Source organism: Lolium rigidum, chromosome 5 (assembly GCF_022539505.1).
Source record: "Lolium rigidum isolate FL_2022 chromosome 5, APGP_CSIRO_Lrig_0.1, whole genome shotgun sequence".
Lineage (NCBI taxonomy): Eukaryota > Viridiplantae > Streptophyta > Magnoliopsida > Poales > Poaceae > Lolium > Lolium rigidum.
The window spans coordinates 110,503,848-110,519,858 of NC_061512.1; the positions used below are offsets into that span (position 1 = coordinate 110,503,848).

General features: G+C 44.4%; 1 protein-coding gene across 1 annotated transcript; it reads right to left on the bottom strand.

Moving 5' to 3' along the window:
- Positions 1-2,367: 2,367 nt before the first annotated feature.
- Positions 2,368-9,474, bottom strand: LOC124653123 (uncharacterized aarF domain-containing protein kinase At5g05200, chloroplastic-like). The gene is made up of 11 exons (XM_047192181.1): positions 9,297-9,474; positions 8,970-9,114; positions 8,631-8,773; positions 6,214-6,327; positions 5,589-5,777; positions 5,358-5,513; positions 4,285-4,550; positions 4,068-4,165; positions 3,531-3,709; positions 3,160-3,270; positions 2,368-2,759 (listed from the first exon to the last, which is right to left on the bottom strand). The coding sequence occupies exons 1-11, from the start codon at positions 9,357-9,359 to the stop codon at positions 2,589-2,591; spliced, it is 1,635 nt and encodes a 544-aa protein (XP_047048137.1). The 5' UTR covers positions 9,360-9,474; the 3' UTR covers positions 2,368-2,588.
- Between the last annotated feature and the right edge of the window lie 6,537 nt (positions 9,475-16,011).

A 16,011-nucleotide genomic window follows, 5' to 3' on the forward strand; every position in this document is an offset into this window, starting at 1 on the left:
AAGGTATTGGGATTCTCTTGATCAGAAACATATTGATATTTTAACATAAAAGGGTCTAAGCATATACTTACCAATTAAGGTCCCAAAGGTAGATGTTCTTCAAGGTTTTCTGCTATAGATTTCTTTCAAATGGGGGGAGCAATATGATAGGGATTGGCTTGTCTACTCTAAGGAGCTTCATAGAGTCTTTTGCTTTGCTTGTAAATTGTTTACAAAAGGGCAGCGAAAAGGTTATTTGGCAAATGATGGTTGTAATAAGTGGACACATATTGACAATACATTAAAAGAGCATGAGAAATGTGTGTGTCATGTTTTGAATATGACCAATTGGTATGAGTTGCATACCGTGGTAGATTAGAAAGGCATTATACTATCAATAAAGCTGGTCAACAACAATTTGAGAATGAAAAAGACCACTAGATAAAGTTTTATTCATAATTTTTTGCATTGTGAAATTTCTTGCCAAGGTTTGGTAGGGATGTTGGCTGAATTTAACCATGCTATTTTGGATCATGTTCGTCGTATTAAAAATGAAGAAACGCATGCTCGTTATCTTGATTATAAGATTCAGAATGAGTTAGCACACATGCTTGCCTTTTCTATAAGGTCTAAAACTGTTAAGAAAATTAAGCATGTAAAATATTTATCTGTCATACTTGATTGCACCCTGATGCAAGTCACCAAGAGAAAATATCTTTAATTATAAGATAGAAATCATGTTTGCGTAGAAGAATCCTTTCTGGGATTTCTAGTTGTAAATGATACGAGTGGGAAAGGACTTTTTGACGTGCTAGAGAATCATTTAGAGTTTCTTGATCTTGGCATAAATAATGTGCGGGGACAAGGTTATGACAGTGGGTTGAATATGAAAGGAAAGCATCAAGTGTACAAATGAAACTTTTGGATGTGAATCCTAGAGCTTTCTATTCTGCTTGTGGTTGCTGTAGCCTTAATTTAACACTTTGTGATATAGCCAAGACTCGTGGTAGAACTAGACTTTTTTTTGGAATTATCCAATGCATTCTAAAAGAAAACATATGAGGATGGACACTCAAGTCAGTGTTAGCTACACGTTAGGAGGGTCGTGTTGAAAGTTTTAAATGTATCAGATTCAAATGTGCAGACATTCGAGAGGCTATACTTCATGTACAAAATATTTTATATTGATAATGATGTAGTTTCTTTTGTTCTTTGGCTACATCCAACTATAACCTTTATTTGCTTTCTTTTATTTCAGGTATCCAAAACTGATAACGATCCAATGACAAGGAGTAGGGCTTTAGGCTTGGCAAAAATTAACTTAGAGACCATGAAATTCTAGTGGCAACGGTCATTTGGTATGAGGTATTGTGTTGTTAATGTAGTAAGCAAAACCTTTGCAGATAAAAGATAGCTTATTGATGTTGCTATTGAGAAAGTGCAAGGGCATATCTTTTTTTCATGGGTACAGGAAACCGGTTTCTTAGAAGCATTGGAGATGGCGAAGGGAATTGTAAGTGAGTTGGATAATGGTGCAAAATTCAGTTTGATGCGAAACCAGATAACACCAATGTTGCCACACAGTCTGCACATGAATCATTTTGAATTAACTATTTCATATCTCTTGCTGATCAAGCAATTTCCTCAATGAAAATAAGGTGCGAACAATATGAGGGTCTAAAACAATGCGGACGGTTGGATAATAATAGTTTGAAATCTTTTTGTGATAATCTGGAGGCTGCCCTTAAGAATAATAATCCTGACTGTGACACCAATGATGATAGAAAATCGACATTGATGCCAATACTCCAGTATCAAACTTGCTATAAAAAATAAGTGGGAATTTAAAGTTTCGTGGGCATTATCCCACAAAAACACTAGTGCCAAGCAAGGCCTAAAAAAATGGTGTTGTTCAAATAAATAGTATGCAACCAAAAGTTTAGTAGGTATGCTTCTTGATACATCCTATTTCTATGTAAGATACTTGGGCATATACTATTTATAATTGTTGAATAGTCAAATTGTCTAGGGCCGTAAATTCCCATTTTAGTTTTACACAGGGCCTCGGATTTTGCCGGCTCGGACCCTGACCAAAAGAAGTCCTTTTGTATATCCTTCATTCTTAGATCCTTAACCCCAGCGTCAAGAATGAACTGATGAGTGAGTCCCAACTTTTTTCTGGCCACACAGATAAGAAATGACACCGAGAGTTGAAATTTCAGCCAGTTCATGGAACGAGAATGAGGACATACATCCCCTCGGCCGGGTCGGCAATGATGCAGACTCCTTATACGAGTCTTCAGACTAATCATACTCTCAGTTGCCAGAGGATGAGATGATCGACTGGCGACATTTGGTCTTCAGACCTAACGGCTAACAATCCAATGAAAGAAAAAGAAATATGCTGCAACTGAAGCAAGATACATTGACTCAGTTTTACAAGTTTCCTGCCTATTTTTAACAGCTTTACAGGCGCCATAGTCGGTAGTGCAAAGTTACAACATGGTCCACTTCTTCTACGGGAATTATATACAGTTCTAGTATGGTTACATGAACTTGTTACTTGTCAATATGTTGCAAATAATTCCTCAAATGATGGGACACTGGAATCAATCCATTCTTATGGTCTGTTGGTTGGAGGTAATGTTGATCCTCTCGTCTCGCAGCATGTTCATGCTAGGAGCCAGCAATCTCGTGTAGCGATCGAAATAAAGAAGCTGCTTCATGAGTAGAGCGAATTCCCTAGGAAATTTCAGCCCATATGACTCGCTAACCCTCACCTGGGAGATGCAACAACAAAAACGTTAGCTTATGTCTCCAAGAACAATATATACCTCTCGGCAATTATTGGACCAAATCTATAACTTCATATTCAACTACTACTAAACATCACGTGTATCTCAGAATGGTTATCTCTATCTGGCTTAAATGCAACTGTAAGAGCATAGAGCCATGTTTCGGAAAACTAAAAGGAGAACCCATGTCTTCGCAATTTAGACTGCAAAACAGATGATCGATTTTGAACTGCAGCCCAAAATATAAGAATGCATCTATTGATTTGAGTCCCAAAACAAGAACAAGAATACGTCTACTGATCTGCATATCTCCCCAACTACCTATATGGATAATTATTGTTTGTAGTTCTACCACTAGGTGCTCTAAAGAGGATCAGAAAATCACCAGATCAAGAAACAGTGCATTCATCTGCCTCTCATCTACCACAACATTAGCAGATACAGCTGTAGCATCAGAACTTCTTGCTGCCGCGACTATGATTTCAGTATCCAACTCCTGCTTGACAAAAAAGAATGCATTAGCATTGTTCCAAATTTGCGACAAGAATTATGGAACGGAGGGAGTAGTAACAATGGGGTGGAATGTGCTCCAGAAATACAAAGGGTGGTTACATTAGTTGCTACACAAGCTACCTAAATCAACATTTAGCTGTCACAACTAACAACTGTTCAGGCCAGATCCGCGCTGGCACCAAATCAAGTATCCTTCTCTTCGGTGATAAAAAGAAGTACCCTTGTGCTGTTGGTGGACATTACCTGAAGTGATGAGAATATCTTTTGCAAGTCCTTGGCAAAAGAATCAACATCTATATCATTCCCTGTAGCACCCATTTCGGAAAGGGCAGATGCCATAGCCTTGTAATCCTCAGTTGCGAAAGAAGCCAAAAAGATCTCCATAGCAGCGCAAGTACTTGGGGATATTCGGCCCACAATTCCTGTTAAGTATATTTACTAATATTACTTTACTTCGTTGACAAGATGTTATGGCTAATGATTGCAGTAGTAATCAAAAGGCTGGTAAGACACCAAGTAACAAACAAAAAAACCTACTCCCTCCATCCCAAATAACTTGCTCAACTGTGTCTATATACGGAAGTATATAGACACATTTTAGTTATAGATACATCCGTATCTAGAAAAAGTTGAGCAAGTTATTTTGGGACGGAGGGAGTAGAATGTTGGGTAGTTAGCATATGTAAGCAAAGACTACATCATAAACTCCAATAAGAACATTACTGCCCGTAACATGGCGATAGTAATACATGTGGCAGCAACTTAAGTCTTGAAACATACCAAAATCAATAAATCCAACACGCCCATCACGAAGCAACCATAGGTTTCCTGCATGCACATCCGCATGGAAGGATTCACATGAAATCAAGCTTCCAAACCTGCACATTATGTGGATTCATTAATATGCTTGTACTGAGACTTGACTACTGCCTCATAATTATCCAAATTGATTGTTATATAAGAAGATAAAGGGGCAGGTGCTGAAATTGGAACATACCAGACATTGAGGGCAGTGACTAAAGTCAACTCAGGATCAGGAACAAGAGACCTTATAGAATCAAGATCAGTGAGCGGAACACCATACAATCTTTCCATAGTTAAGACACGTTTTGTGCTACAGTGTCGATACACAAATGGAGACTTGGCCTGCCTATCAAATCCCATCGCTTCGATGTATCTCTGGAAAGCCTCCATATTTACAGCCTCTTTTCTAAAATCAACTTCTTCAAGCATTGATTCCTTTATATCCTTGATGATAGCAACCTAAAGAAATAGAATATACATCACAGTTTTGTTTTGTGATGCATCACAAAGTTGAGTTGCATGCTTACACTCTGCATTATCTAACTCACTCAACGATATCACAGAATGTGGACTTCCAAGATTATAGAAATATGTATATGATAAGTTAACAAAGCTGTATGCATTATGTTGACGTGCATGAACCAGAAAATATTGATTTATATGAAAGATAATTTCACAATGAAACACATGCTATGGAGTGTGAGTTATTTGTAGAATCAAAATCTCTCTAGACACAATCCTTATTGTAACTTTCTCAAAAGGGCAACTCATTGTAACATTCTGATTAGTGAACACAATATATGGATATGTTGATGTAAAGTATTGTTTGATATTACCTGAACATGATCATTCTGACACACTCTCATACTCAGCTACACGATTGTTGGAAAATAAATACAAACAAATAGTCTCACAAGCACAAATATCTTCACTCAGCCTTGGAAAAGAAAACCAAGCATATGCTCATGAGAGCAAGTTCATTTGTCATGTTTTACAAGCTGCATTAATCAAACAAAAAATAATTTTTTTTATACTACACACACAACCTTTGATGAGGACATAAAACTTCCAGTTTTAGTGGAATTTGGTTTCTCGTGCTCCAGGAACAAATTGGTCGAATGGTTATTCTGCTTCAATAAGGCTTACACCAGGCTGCATGTTTGCTATTTTAAAACAGAAAAAAGATCCATGTTTAATGACATATTTGTATGCTATGAAAGTCAAGGATATCCTCGCATGTGGAACTATAACTAGGAGGTCTCTTACCAGTGATGTCCTCTCTAACTCAGGGCTTAGAAACTCCAAAACACGTGCAACAACATAGATAAAATTCAGATCAGCAACCAAAGTATCTTCAATACCAGGCTTTAGGACTTTAATCACCACATCCTTCTGAGAGCTCTTCAACCTAGCCCCATGAACCTGGATGATAATAAAGTTACCTCAACTCTTTGATGCTAGATTGAAGAATGTAATTCAGATGCTCGCAACAGAAACCTGTGCTATTGAAGCAGAGGCTATTGGCACGGGATCAATGTACTCATACACACTATCCAATGGCCGCTGCAACTCCTCAAGCAATATCGACTCGATCTCATTATATGGAACGGATGGTGCTCGGTCAAAGCAGTTCTGGAATTCTTCAACATATTCTGGAGGGAAAAAAGTTGGCGCAGACGCTATGAACTGCACAATGACACAGTCAGTTGACTATCCAGGCTAAGAACACAGACACAACATATGATTAAAAAAGAAAAGGCTTAGTACAAAGTAGAAACCATCTCCGCACCTACCCAAAACACCACCCTAAAAAGGACAAATGCTCTCAAATTTTCCATATGCTACCTATCAAAATTCTAACTGTCACTAGAAATTTAGAAGGCTGGCGTGTGAACTCGAATTCCTAGTTGTACAATCTTAGGCCCTGTTTGGCTGGGCTTCCAGAGTGGCTTCCCACGAAAAAAGCTGAAACCCAAACAAACACTTTTTTCCTGATCCCTGATTCAGGCGAATTTCATTTCAACGAAATAGGTCACTAATAAATGTGAAGACACGCCATTAACTTCTGTGTCAACCTTACTTCTTGATGATATGACAGTATAAATTATGAACATGCCCATACCTGACCTAGCTTGATATAAGTTGCACCCATGCGTTCAAAAAGCCTTCTGAGGTAAAGAGGAGAAAGCAAACCAAGCCGCATCTGAGCTGGAATTCCTGCTGACGTGTTAGCTGTCTGCATTAGATAGAGAGCAAAGCATTATTAATATATCTGCTGAAACCGAAACCATTAACGACTGTATCAATAGACCTAACAGTTGTGCAAAACCAAAGCAAAGCTAATATCACCATCTTCCACAAGGAGCAAGCGTCATGCCAACCATGCCTAAGGCCACCTCCGACGGTCGACCGCATTTCGGACCGTCAAAGTGTCAGTTTGGGTCCGTTGCGGTGGCCCGCGGACAAGGGAGAGGTCCATGTCTGTTTGAGATTGCGCTTGCCAGCAGCCCTTACGGCGGACTGCATTTTGTGGGGCCAGCTGTCCGCACCTGGCTCTGTTGTTTCCCGCCTAACCATTAGGGTGTCAAGGTGGGATCCCGGTGGGATGTCATTTTGTACTATGTAGTTTAAATTTTGATGTCAAAATTTGTACTAAAAAAATCAAATTATACTACAAGTGGGATAAAAGTGGGATCCCACTTGACACCCTTACTAACCATGCTGTTTCCCACGTAGACCGCTGTGCCTATAAAAATCGGGGCCGCCGGGGACCTCGGCCAGCCTACACAACCCTAGCCATGTCTGACCATGCCCCACACACCACTTGGGCCCAGATCAGCAAGGCCGCACTGGAGAAAAACCCTCCGAGCCCCATGGTGAGTAGTGAGGACCGGGGCGACAACCTCCACGTGCCGATCACCGCGGAGCAGCGAGTCCTCCTCGAGTCCTTCCAGAGCGAGCAGCAGCAAGCTCTAGAAGCCTCAGACGACTCCATCGACTCCAGCCTCCTCGAGCTTTCTCGCCGTTGTGGAACGCGGCCCGCCAATTCATGGTGGCAGAGCGCCACGCCTGGGCAAGGTGGCATCGGAGCAGCTTCGAGAGGACGCAGCAGCGGTGCGGCAGGCGGCGAGGGCCACCGAGATCAAGGCCTCCGCAGATGCGGAAGCGGCGGCGATCACGAGCGCTCACCCGGCGGCACAACAGGCGGCCGCCCACGCTGCGGCAGGCCATGACCTACGCCCAGACCATGAGGAGGCAGGCCGCTCACGAGAGGATGTGTCGCGCCAACAAAGCCATACACCTGTGGCCAAGGAAGCTCCGGCGGCGAGACCGGTGGCCCGGCGGCCAGCGAGCGCCAAGGCAGCGAGGGCCAAGCCAGCTACGCCGACGCTGGAGAGGGCCCGATGTAGCTTAGTTTAGTCTAATTTAGGTTTATTATGAATGCAAAATGTAGCCACCAAAAAAAAATCAGGCAATGGCTTTTCTTCCACTGACTTGCGGGTCATGGGAGGGTGCACGGCCTGTCCGCGCGCTGTCCCGCGCCCGCAAACCTACACAAATTTTGGGCTGGGTTTGCTCCAAAATGGCGCGGACACCGGCGGACACAATCTGTCCGTTTGCGGTCTACCGTGTGAAGGTGGCCTTACTAGTCCTCCTTACAGGTTGCAAACCTAACCCAGCTCAACCCACCAGCACTTCACCAGGTCGATGCTAAACCTATAATACCCTGAGTCGCCCTTTGGGGGTCCTTGATATGTGGGCATGCGCCTGTGCAGGCACACATGTGGTTATTTCAGCAGATGTATTTTTTCCACTAACAAGAATTATCAATTTGATATGACACAGTAGACTCACGTAAATTTTACAGATTCCAAAAATTCATTTTGAAAACCAGAACTGCTTGCACCCAAATCACCTGATACTAGCCACTGCCACATTTTTTCAGTTCATTTAATTCACACCTACATAAGAGTTAATTCTACTTTTGTTTATAGCAGAGCACAAAGAGACAACAGAAGCAGAGACAGGCAAAGAACTATGCTCACAGATAAATATAATAACTCTTGCCAGAACAATAGTTCGGTAAATTTACGATTTTTTTTCATATGAATTATATGATTAAGTCTCCAGCAAGTAATACAAAAAAGGTTGTCTGTTAATTTGGATATCGTCGATGGTCAGTAACTTTGATCTGTAAGAAGCTAGTTACGTAAATGAAGAAATATTGGATAAAACAAGATTGTACAATGAGTAAATTCATGGTTGTTTTGCTGCTGATTTCAGCAACAACAGGGATGCCATTGTGGCTAGAATAAACTAAAAAGGACTGTATAGATCCCCGTGTGCACATCTTTGTCAGTGATATTACCAGTTATGCTTTATGATCAATTATATGCTGCCAAATGCATCAAGAAACACACTATGTTCGTCAGTCTACAACTGCCCGGATAATCTTCTTTTATGTCTGAAGAACATCTGTATTTCCAGACACACCAAGATTTACAGAAACAACATAAGAAGGATAAAACGAGAACGAACCTTCGAGAAGTCATTCAGCCACTCCCCACCAACACCGAGGAGGGCTTGGATCCCTTGCGCCATCCTGAAGGCACCTCGAGGCCCCGTGCTAATAGACGTCTGGAGAAGATCCTCGACTAATTTCGGAAATTCGCCAGCTCTATCTGCACTTGGACAAAAAATTGCAAGACCCAAAGGTCAGTTTCCAGCAGTAGCACGGATAGACTCCACACATTCAACCCCAGTCCCCATATTACTCCATCACCGAAATGCCCTTAGAACCGCTCGTCCACCTCATACAGAGACAGAGTCATCCATTTTCTGCAGGAAGCAAGACGCTGCGATGAGTCACTGAATTACCTTGGAGACGACTGGGGAAATCTTGTGCGGAAGAGGAGTAGCGTGCGAAGATCCTAACCCCGCCCCGGAGGCGCCGTCTGCTACTGCTATCCCGTCCGGCCCCGAGTGAGCCCACCCTCAGCCAGCCTAGCCCGCCGGATGGCACCTGCAATAAGCCAACAAATCATTGAATTAATTCACGGGGCACGTTGTGCAATTGAACCGTAAACGCAAACTCGCGCCAAACCGAGTCCGGAGAGCCGGAGACGGTGGAGAAATGCTCCTGCAGTTGCGGAACGAGGGGGTGGGGGTGAGTGGGTGAGGTGGAAGAGGGGGCGGGGGGCCGACCTGGGGGAGGTGGTGATGAAGGAGGAGAGGTGACCGAGACGCCGCACCCCTAGCGGCTGCCATCGATGGGGTGGCTCGCCGGCGACGGGAAGGAAGCGCGGTAGTAGGATTGGAGTGGGCTCCTGGACTTGTGCGGGCGCGCGAGGTGTGAATCGTGGAGCAGTGCTGCACGGGAGAGAGAGAGATAGTTTGTTGTGCAGCTCGGGGTCTTAGGGGTGGAAGAGGCGACACGTGTAACTAGAGTTCAGCTCAAGAACAAAGAGACAGGAAGAAAAACTGGAAAATGCACTTTGGCTCATAGGAGCATTTGCTCTCATTATGTGAATCCACATTTTGAAGTGTCAAAAATTCTAAACTAAATTTTTACATGTACATCTAAACATTTTATGTTGGTACACAAATTTTCAAAAAAAGAAAAAAATTCTTGTGGCTCCTGTAAAAAGGACAAATTTTGATGTTGTAACACGACTACATACAGCACATTTTTTTGTCTTTTTTGTACACACCACACAAAATGTTATTTTTCCACAAAAACTTGTGTACAAACATAGAATGTCACGATGTACACCAAAAAATTTATGTCGATTTTTTTAACATTTTTAAAATTATTTTTTAATTATTTTATATAATGGGAGCATTTGCTCCTATGAGCCAAAACGCCACCTCCAGAAAAACTCGCCTTTACAATTTTCCGATTAAGAAAAAAAAGCTACAGGGACCCAGGGCTACTACTACTATGCCCCAGGGCGCCACACTACCAAGTACTGGGACCCGCCTGGCCATGCTGGCGCCTCTGCCGCGCCGAGAGTCACGGCGTGGCACTGATGTGTGCAACACCGCCGTTGCAGGCGTGGCACCGAGGGGTTATTCCTGCGAAATAGTTTCGCAAAAGGTTCATTTTTAAAAAAAATCCACTTTTATGTTATTTTTGTTGAATTCGCCGAAAAAACTCGCCTTTACAATTTTCCAATAAAGAAAAAAAAGCTAGTACATTGTGTCAGCCTCAGATGAACGGTCGAATCGACTGTTTTCAACAAGTCACCGCGGTCTCGTGCTCCATCGATGCAAAAGGGCATCTTTACTTGCACGAACGCGACCGTTGTGGCGAAATGCGAAAGGAGGGGATTCCTATCGAGCACCCGCCTCTATTTTTACCCTCCACTCTCACGGCTCGATTCGGGACCTCCATCCCCCCCCCCCCCACACACACACACAGACACACACTTCTCGAGCTTCACCCCCGGTCCCAGAGCACTTAAGCGGCACACATATCTCCGGTCAGCAACAACTGCACAAGGCCACTTCGTCTTCTTTTCGAGTTCTCATTTGCCTCTAGCGATGACTCTAAGTAGCCGCAGCTCCAAGTGGTTTCCCTAGGGTTAGATCTCGATAGGATTTGCTAAATCTGGGTAGGATTTACATGAGAGTTGATTGTTCATCGGTGATTTGCTAAACCTTGCACTGTCATTTGCCATGTGAAAGATCGAGATGTCGCCTAGAGGGGGGGTGAATAGGCAATTACAAACTCTTGCGGATTTGTCTTGTAAGAATGCGGAATTAAACTATCGTTTAGTTTACAAGCACAAACCTTAAATATGCTAAGCTCAACTAAGTGTAACAATAACAACTAGAGCTAAGCAAGATAGGCACAAGATATATGTAGCACAAGTGATAGCAAGATATATGTACTTCAAGCACGATGGCTATCACAAGGAAAGAGAGCTCGGGTATAGAAATAACCGAGGCACGCGGAGACGAGGATGTATTCCCGTGTTCCCTTGCTTTGCAACAAGGTACGTCACGTTTGGAGGAGTGGAGGTCCCACGAAGGATTCCCGCGCCACGAAGGCTCACCCTATTCTCCGAACCACACCCACGAAGGATAATGGCCCTTTCCTTATGGTTAGCTTTTCCTCCGCTCCGGAGATGGCAAGCTCCACAACCACTTCACAAGCTCCACGAAGGAGAAGCCCGGACCCCTTCACAATCTTCCACGAAGAGATCACCGGGACACCAACCAAGCTAACTAGGAGGTCACCCTCCAAGAGTAACAAGCTCACGGTCTCTCACTCGAACAAATCGTGGTGGAGAGCTCAACACTATGCAATGATGCAAAGCAAGAACACCGGAGGTGTTCAAGTCCTTCACACTCAAATCCCACCAAAGCAACGAATGCTAGGATGAGATTGGAGAGGAAGAACAAGGGGGAAAGTCAACTAAAGACTCCAAGATCGAGATCCCAAGAGATTCCCTCACTTAGAGAAGAAATGGTTTGGTGGAAGTGTAGATCTAGATCTCCTCTCTCAAATCCTCAAATATGAGCAAGAATGGTTGGAGGAATCAAGGGAGAGAGCAACTTCTTCAAATGCAACAATGGAGGTGAGAGAAAGGGGAAGAAGTTACTTGCTCAAGGTGGAAGAAGAGCTATTTATAGCATGGGAGCAAATAAAACTGTTGGGGGAAAAAGACAGAAAAAACGGGCAGAAAAGCGGCCGAAAACGGCCCGACCGATCGCCGAGCCGGTCGACCGGAGCAGCAGCCGGCCAGGCCGGTCAGCAGCCCGGTCGGACCGGCCCAGCAACCGGGCGCTAGAAGCGCGCGCGTTGGCGGCAGGTAAGCGTGGGGCGTGCAGGCTGCGCAGTGCCGCGTGGGCCGCGCGGGGCGGAGGCGGCCCAGCAGAGATTCCGGCCGGACCGGGGTGCGCGCCGGGCAGGCCGGTCGTGGACCGGGCCTGCAACCGGTCATGGGCCAGAAGCCCCTGGACACAGCCCGGATGACATCAGTGCCGGGTCCGGTCGCGGACCGGGTGGGCCGGTGGCCGGTCCGGTCAGACCGGCCGGTCGGCTGGCCCCTTCTTTTTCTTTTTCCTTTTATTCTTTTCTCCTTTTCCTTTTTCTTTAATAACTAATGCTCCCGAACTCCGATTGACATGAAACCAATTTTGTTGGAAAGATAACGACGAATAGAACCCCAATGGAGACTCCTCACATAACATTTTTAGATGATTTTAGAGAGGGAGTCTCCCACCGTCAAGAAACGGTAAAGACGTCCAAACTCGAAAACGCAATAGAAGATGCATGCGGATTCCGTTTTCGATGAACTTGGGCTTGTTGTAAAGCTAGCAACAAGCTCAAGAACCTCACACGAGAGAAACACCAAGAAGCAATAGGGATATGCAAAGTATGCAAAGGATTGAGCTCCCTAAGACGATGTGATCAAGTTACCCAACCGAAAGCCCCTCTTGATAGTGCGGCTATCTATCCTATAATCCGGTCTCCCATCAACCACCTCGAGACCGGTAAAAGGAAAACCTATCAAGGTCATACCTTTGCCTTGCGCATCCCGCTTGATCTTGATGATAACACTTCAAGCTCTACACAAGTCGGAATGCCACACTTGACCAATGTTGCTTCGTGAAGACTCACAAATGCTCCCCCATACACTATGATGGGAAAGCTCCATTGATGCACATCTTCACTAGTCCATTATCACCAAATGGACGGCAAGCTTCAAGCATGTGATCCACTCAAGATGCTCATCTTGAACTTGCCCAACTCAACCTTGTATCTTCTCATACTCACATAAGATAGAGCATGGCTAATATTGAGTTCCACATAAGAACTCCATCTTCATTTCTTCTTCTTGATCATATCACATATATATCTTCATACCGATGATCTTGATGCCAATAAACACGGTGTATCTTTATCTTCATGGCATCCATACTTGAATCCAACACATGGAATACAAGTAGTACCTATGGAATGTTCCTTCATATAAACTCAATGAAAACATTAGTCCATAGGGGTTGTCATTAATTACCAAAACCACACATAGGGGCAATATACCCTTACACCATGTCTCCGTTTTGCGGACGTAGATTCACCTTCTGTGTTCTAGATTAGTGGTTGTTCCTATCATGTATTGTATGATGTGTAAGTTGTTGCAATGATTTGCGTAGTTTGGTCATTGTAGGACTCGCTTTGTGAAGAATTTAGACATGCCAAGACCCTCCTGGAGCACTATTGTGCTGACGTCTTGGCTCGACACGGGTGTACAACCACTTGAGGAAGTGGAGGGTCAGGTGGCTCACCGGGGAGCAAATGCATCCTCCTGGAGGTTGAACACTACTATGGGCACGTCGCGATTAGCACACTACCCTCCAGCATTGTAATACTTCATCATTCATCGCTAACTTGCACAACTGACACATTGTATTCCCGTCGTAGGATAACCCCAAGGACATTGAGTTCCTGAACACACCCATTGTGAATTACGATGAGATGCGGACCATCTTCTCCTTCAGCCTCACCACTGGAAAGTATGTCATGGGCTCAAGTGAGGCCCTTGGCACACCTCTAGTTTCCACTTCAGCTGAATATTTTGACACCTAGGAGTCCAATGGTGTGGCTGATACGTCTCAAACGTATCTATAATTTTAGATGCTCCATGCTTGTTTTACACCAATTTATATATGTTTTGCTCATGCTTCGTTGCACTTTTATACATTTTTCGGCACTAACCTATTAACAAGATGCCACAGTGTTAGTCCCTGTTTTCTGTTGTTTTGTATTTTAGAAAAGTTGTACAGGAAATATTCTCGGAGTTGGACGAAACAAAAGCCGAAGTCAATATTTTTCCGTAACGAAGACAGAGTCCAGAGGGGGTCGAAGAAGCGGCGCAGGGCGGCCAGACCACACCTAGGCGCAGCCTGGCCTGGGCCCGCGCCTAGGGGTGGTGTGGGCCCCCTGGCCTCCACCGACATCGCCCTTCCGCTTATTTATTCACGATCTCTGGAAAACCCTGAACACCCGAGCCTCCATCCACGAAAAGTTCCGTCGCAGTCGCCATTGCAGATCTTAGCTCGGGAGGGTTCTGAAGCTCTTCCCGGCACCCTGCCGGGTGATGACCCACAAGTATAGGGGGTGTATCGCAGTATCTTCGATAAGTAAGAATGTCGATCCCAACGAGGAGCAGAATGTGTTGACAAGCAGTTTCGATGAAGGATTCACTGTAAATGCTCACGGACAAGTATTCGGGGGTTTTGATGTAACGAGATGAATAAAGTACGAGTAAGTAAAGTGCGAGAGTAACAATTGCAGCGAGTGGCCGAATCCTTTTTAGCACAAAGGACAAGCCGGTTTGTTTACTTATAATGACCAAACGTTCTCGAGGACACACGGGATTTTAGTCTAGTGCTTTCGCTACATACGGCTAATTAATCTTCATTGTTTTGATAAGTGTTGTGTGGGTGAACCTATGCTAATGTACCGCCCTTCCTAGGACTAATACATACTTGTGATTATACCCCTTGCAAGCATCCGCAACTACAAGAAAGTAATTAAGATAAATCTAACCACAGCCTTAAACTCGAGATCCTGCGATCCCTCCTGCATCGATATACCAACGGGGGCTCAGGTTTCTGTCACTCCGGCAGCCCCGCAATTGGCAAACGAGTACAAGATGCATTCCCCTAGGCCCATAAAGGTGAAGTGTCATGTAGTCGACGTTCACACGACACCACTAGAAGAATAACACCACAACTTAAATATCATAACATTGAATATTACTCAACCATACTTCACTACTAACATTTAGACTTCACCCATGTCCTCAAGAACTAAACGAACTACTCACGAGACATCATATGGAACATGATCAGAGGTGATATGATAATGAATAACAATCTGAACATAAACCTTGGTTCAACGGTTTCACTCAATAGCATCAATAACAAGTAGAAATCAACACCGGGAGAGTTTCCCCTATCAAACAATCAAGATCAAACCCAAATTGCTACAGCGGTGACGAGGTGCAGCGGTGGAGACGGCGGTGATGATGATGAAGATGATAGTGATGGTGATGGAGATGATGTCCAGCTCGGTGACGGTGACGATGGCGTCGATTTCCCCTCCGGGAGGGAATTTCCCCGGCAGATCTCAGCCTGCCGGGAGAGCTCTTTCTCCCCGGTGTTCTCCGCCCCGCAGAGGCGGCCGTGGCTCTTCGCGACGTACCTCTCGGCTTAGGTTTTCGGGACGAAGGCATACGCGAAGAAAGGAGGCGAGAGGGGGCTGTGGGCCCCCTCCTCACAGGGCGGCGCGGCCGGGCCTTGGGCCGCGCCGGCCTATGGGGTGGGCCCACCTCGGGTCCCCTCTTCTCCCCCTTCGGCTCCCTTCGTCATCCGGAAAAATAGGATTTTTCGTGTAATTCCCGTCAATTGTTGATCTTCCGAAATATTGCATTCGACGGTGCTTTTTCCAACGAGAATCCCGGCTCCGGTGCGCGATCCTCCAATAATCATGAAACATGCAAAATAGATGAAATAACATAAGTATCATCTCCAAATATGAAATATATCAATGAATAACAGCAAATTATGATATAAAATAGTGATGCAAATTGGACGTATCAACTCCCCCAAGCTTAGACCTCGCTTGTCCCCAAGCGAAACCGAACTCGGTAAACAGGACCACATGTTTATGGAGTGAAGAGTCGATAAATCAAATACGGACAAGAAGCATCATATTCATTCACACAAGACATTCTAGTAAACAACTTCCTCATATAACTCAACTTGAAACAAGTATAAGGTAATCACAAATAAAGGTGCATAAGAAATCATAGTTGGTGATGGCAAACTTTGTTCTTGGTCAGAGAACAATTAACAGATTATACTTATCTATTGAGCAGCGCTCTCATATTAAAGCTTATGTGGC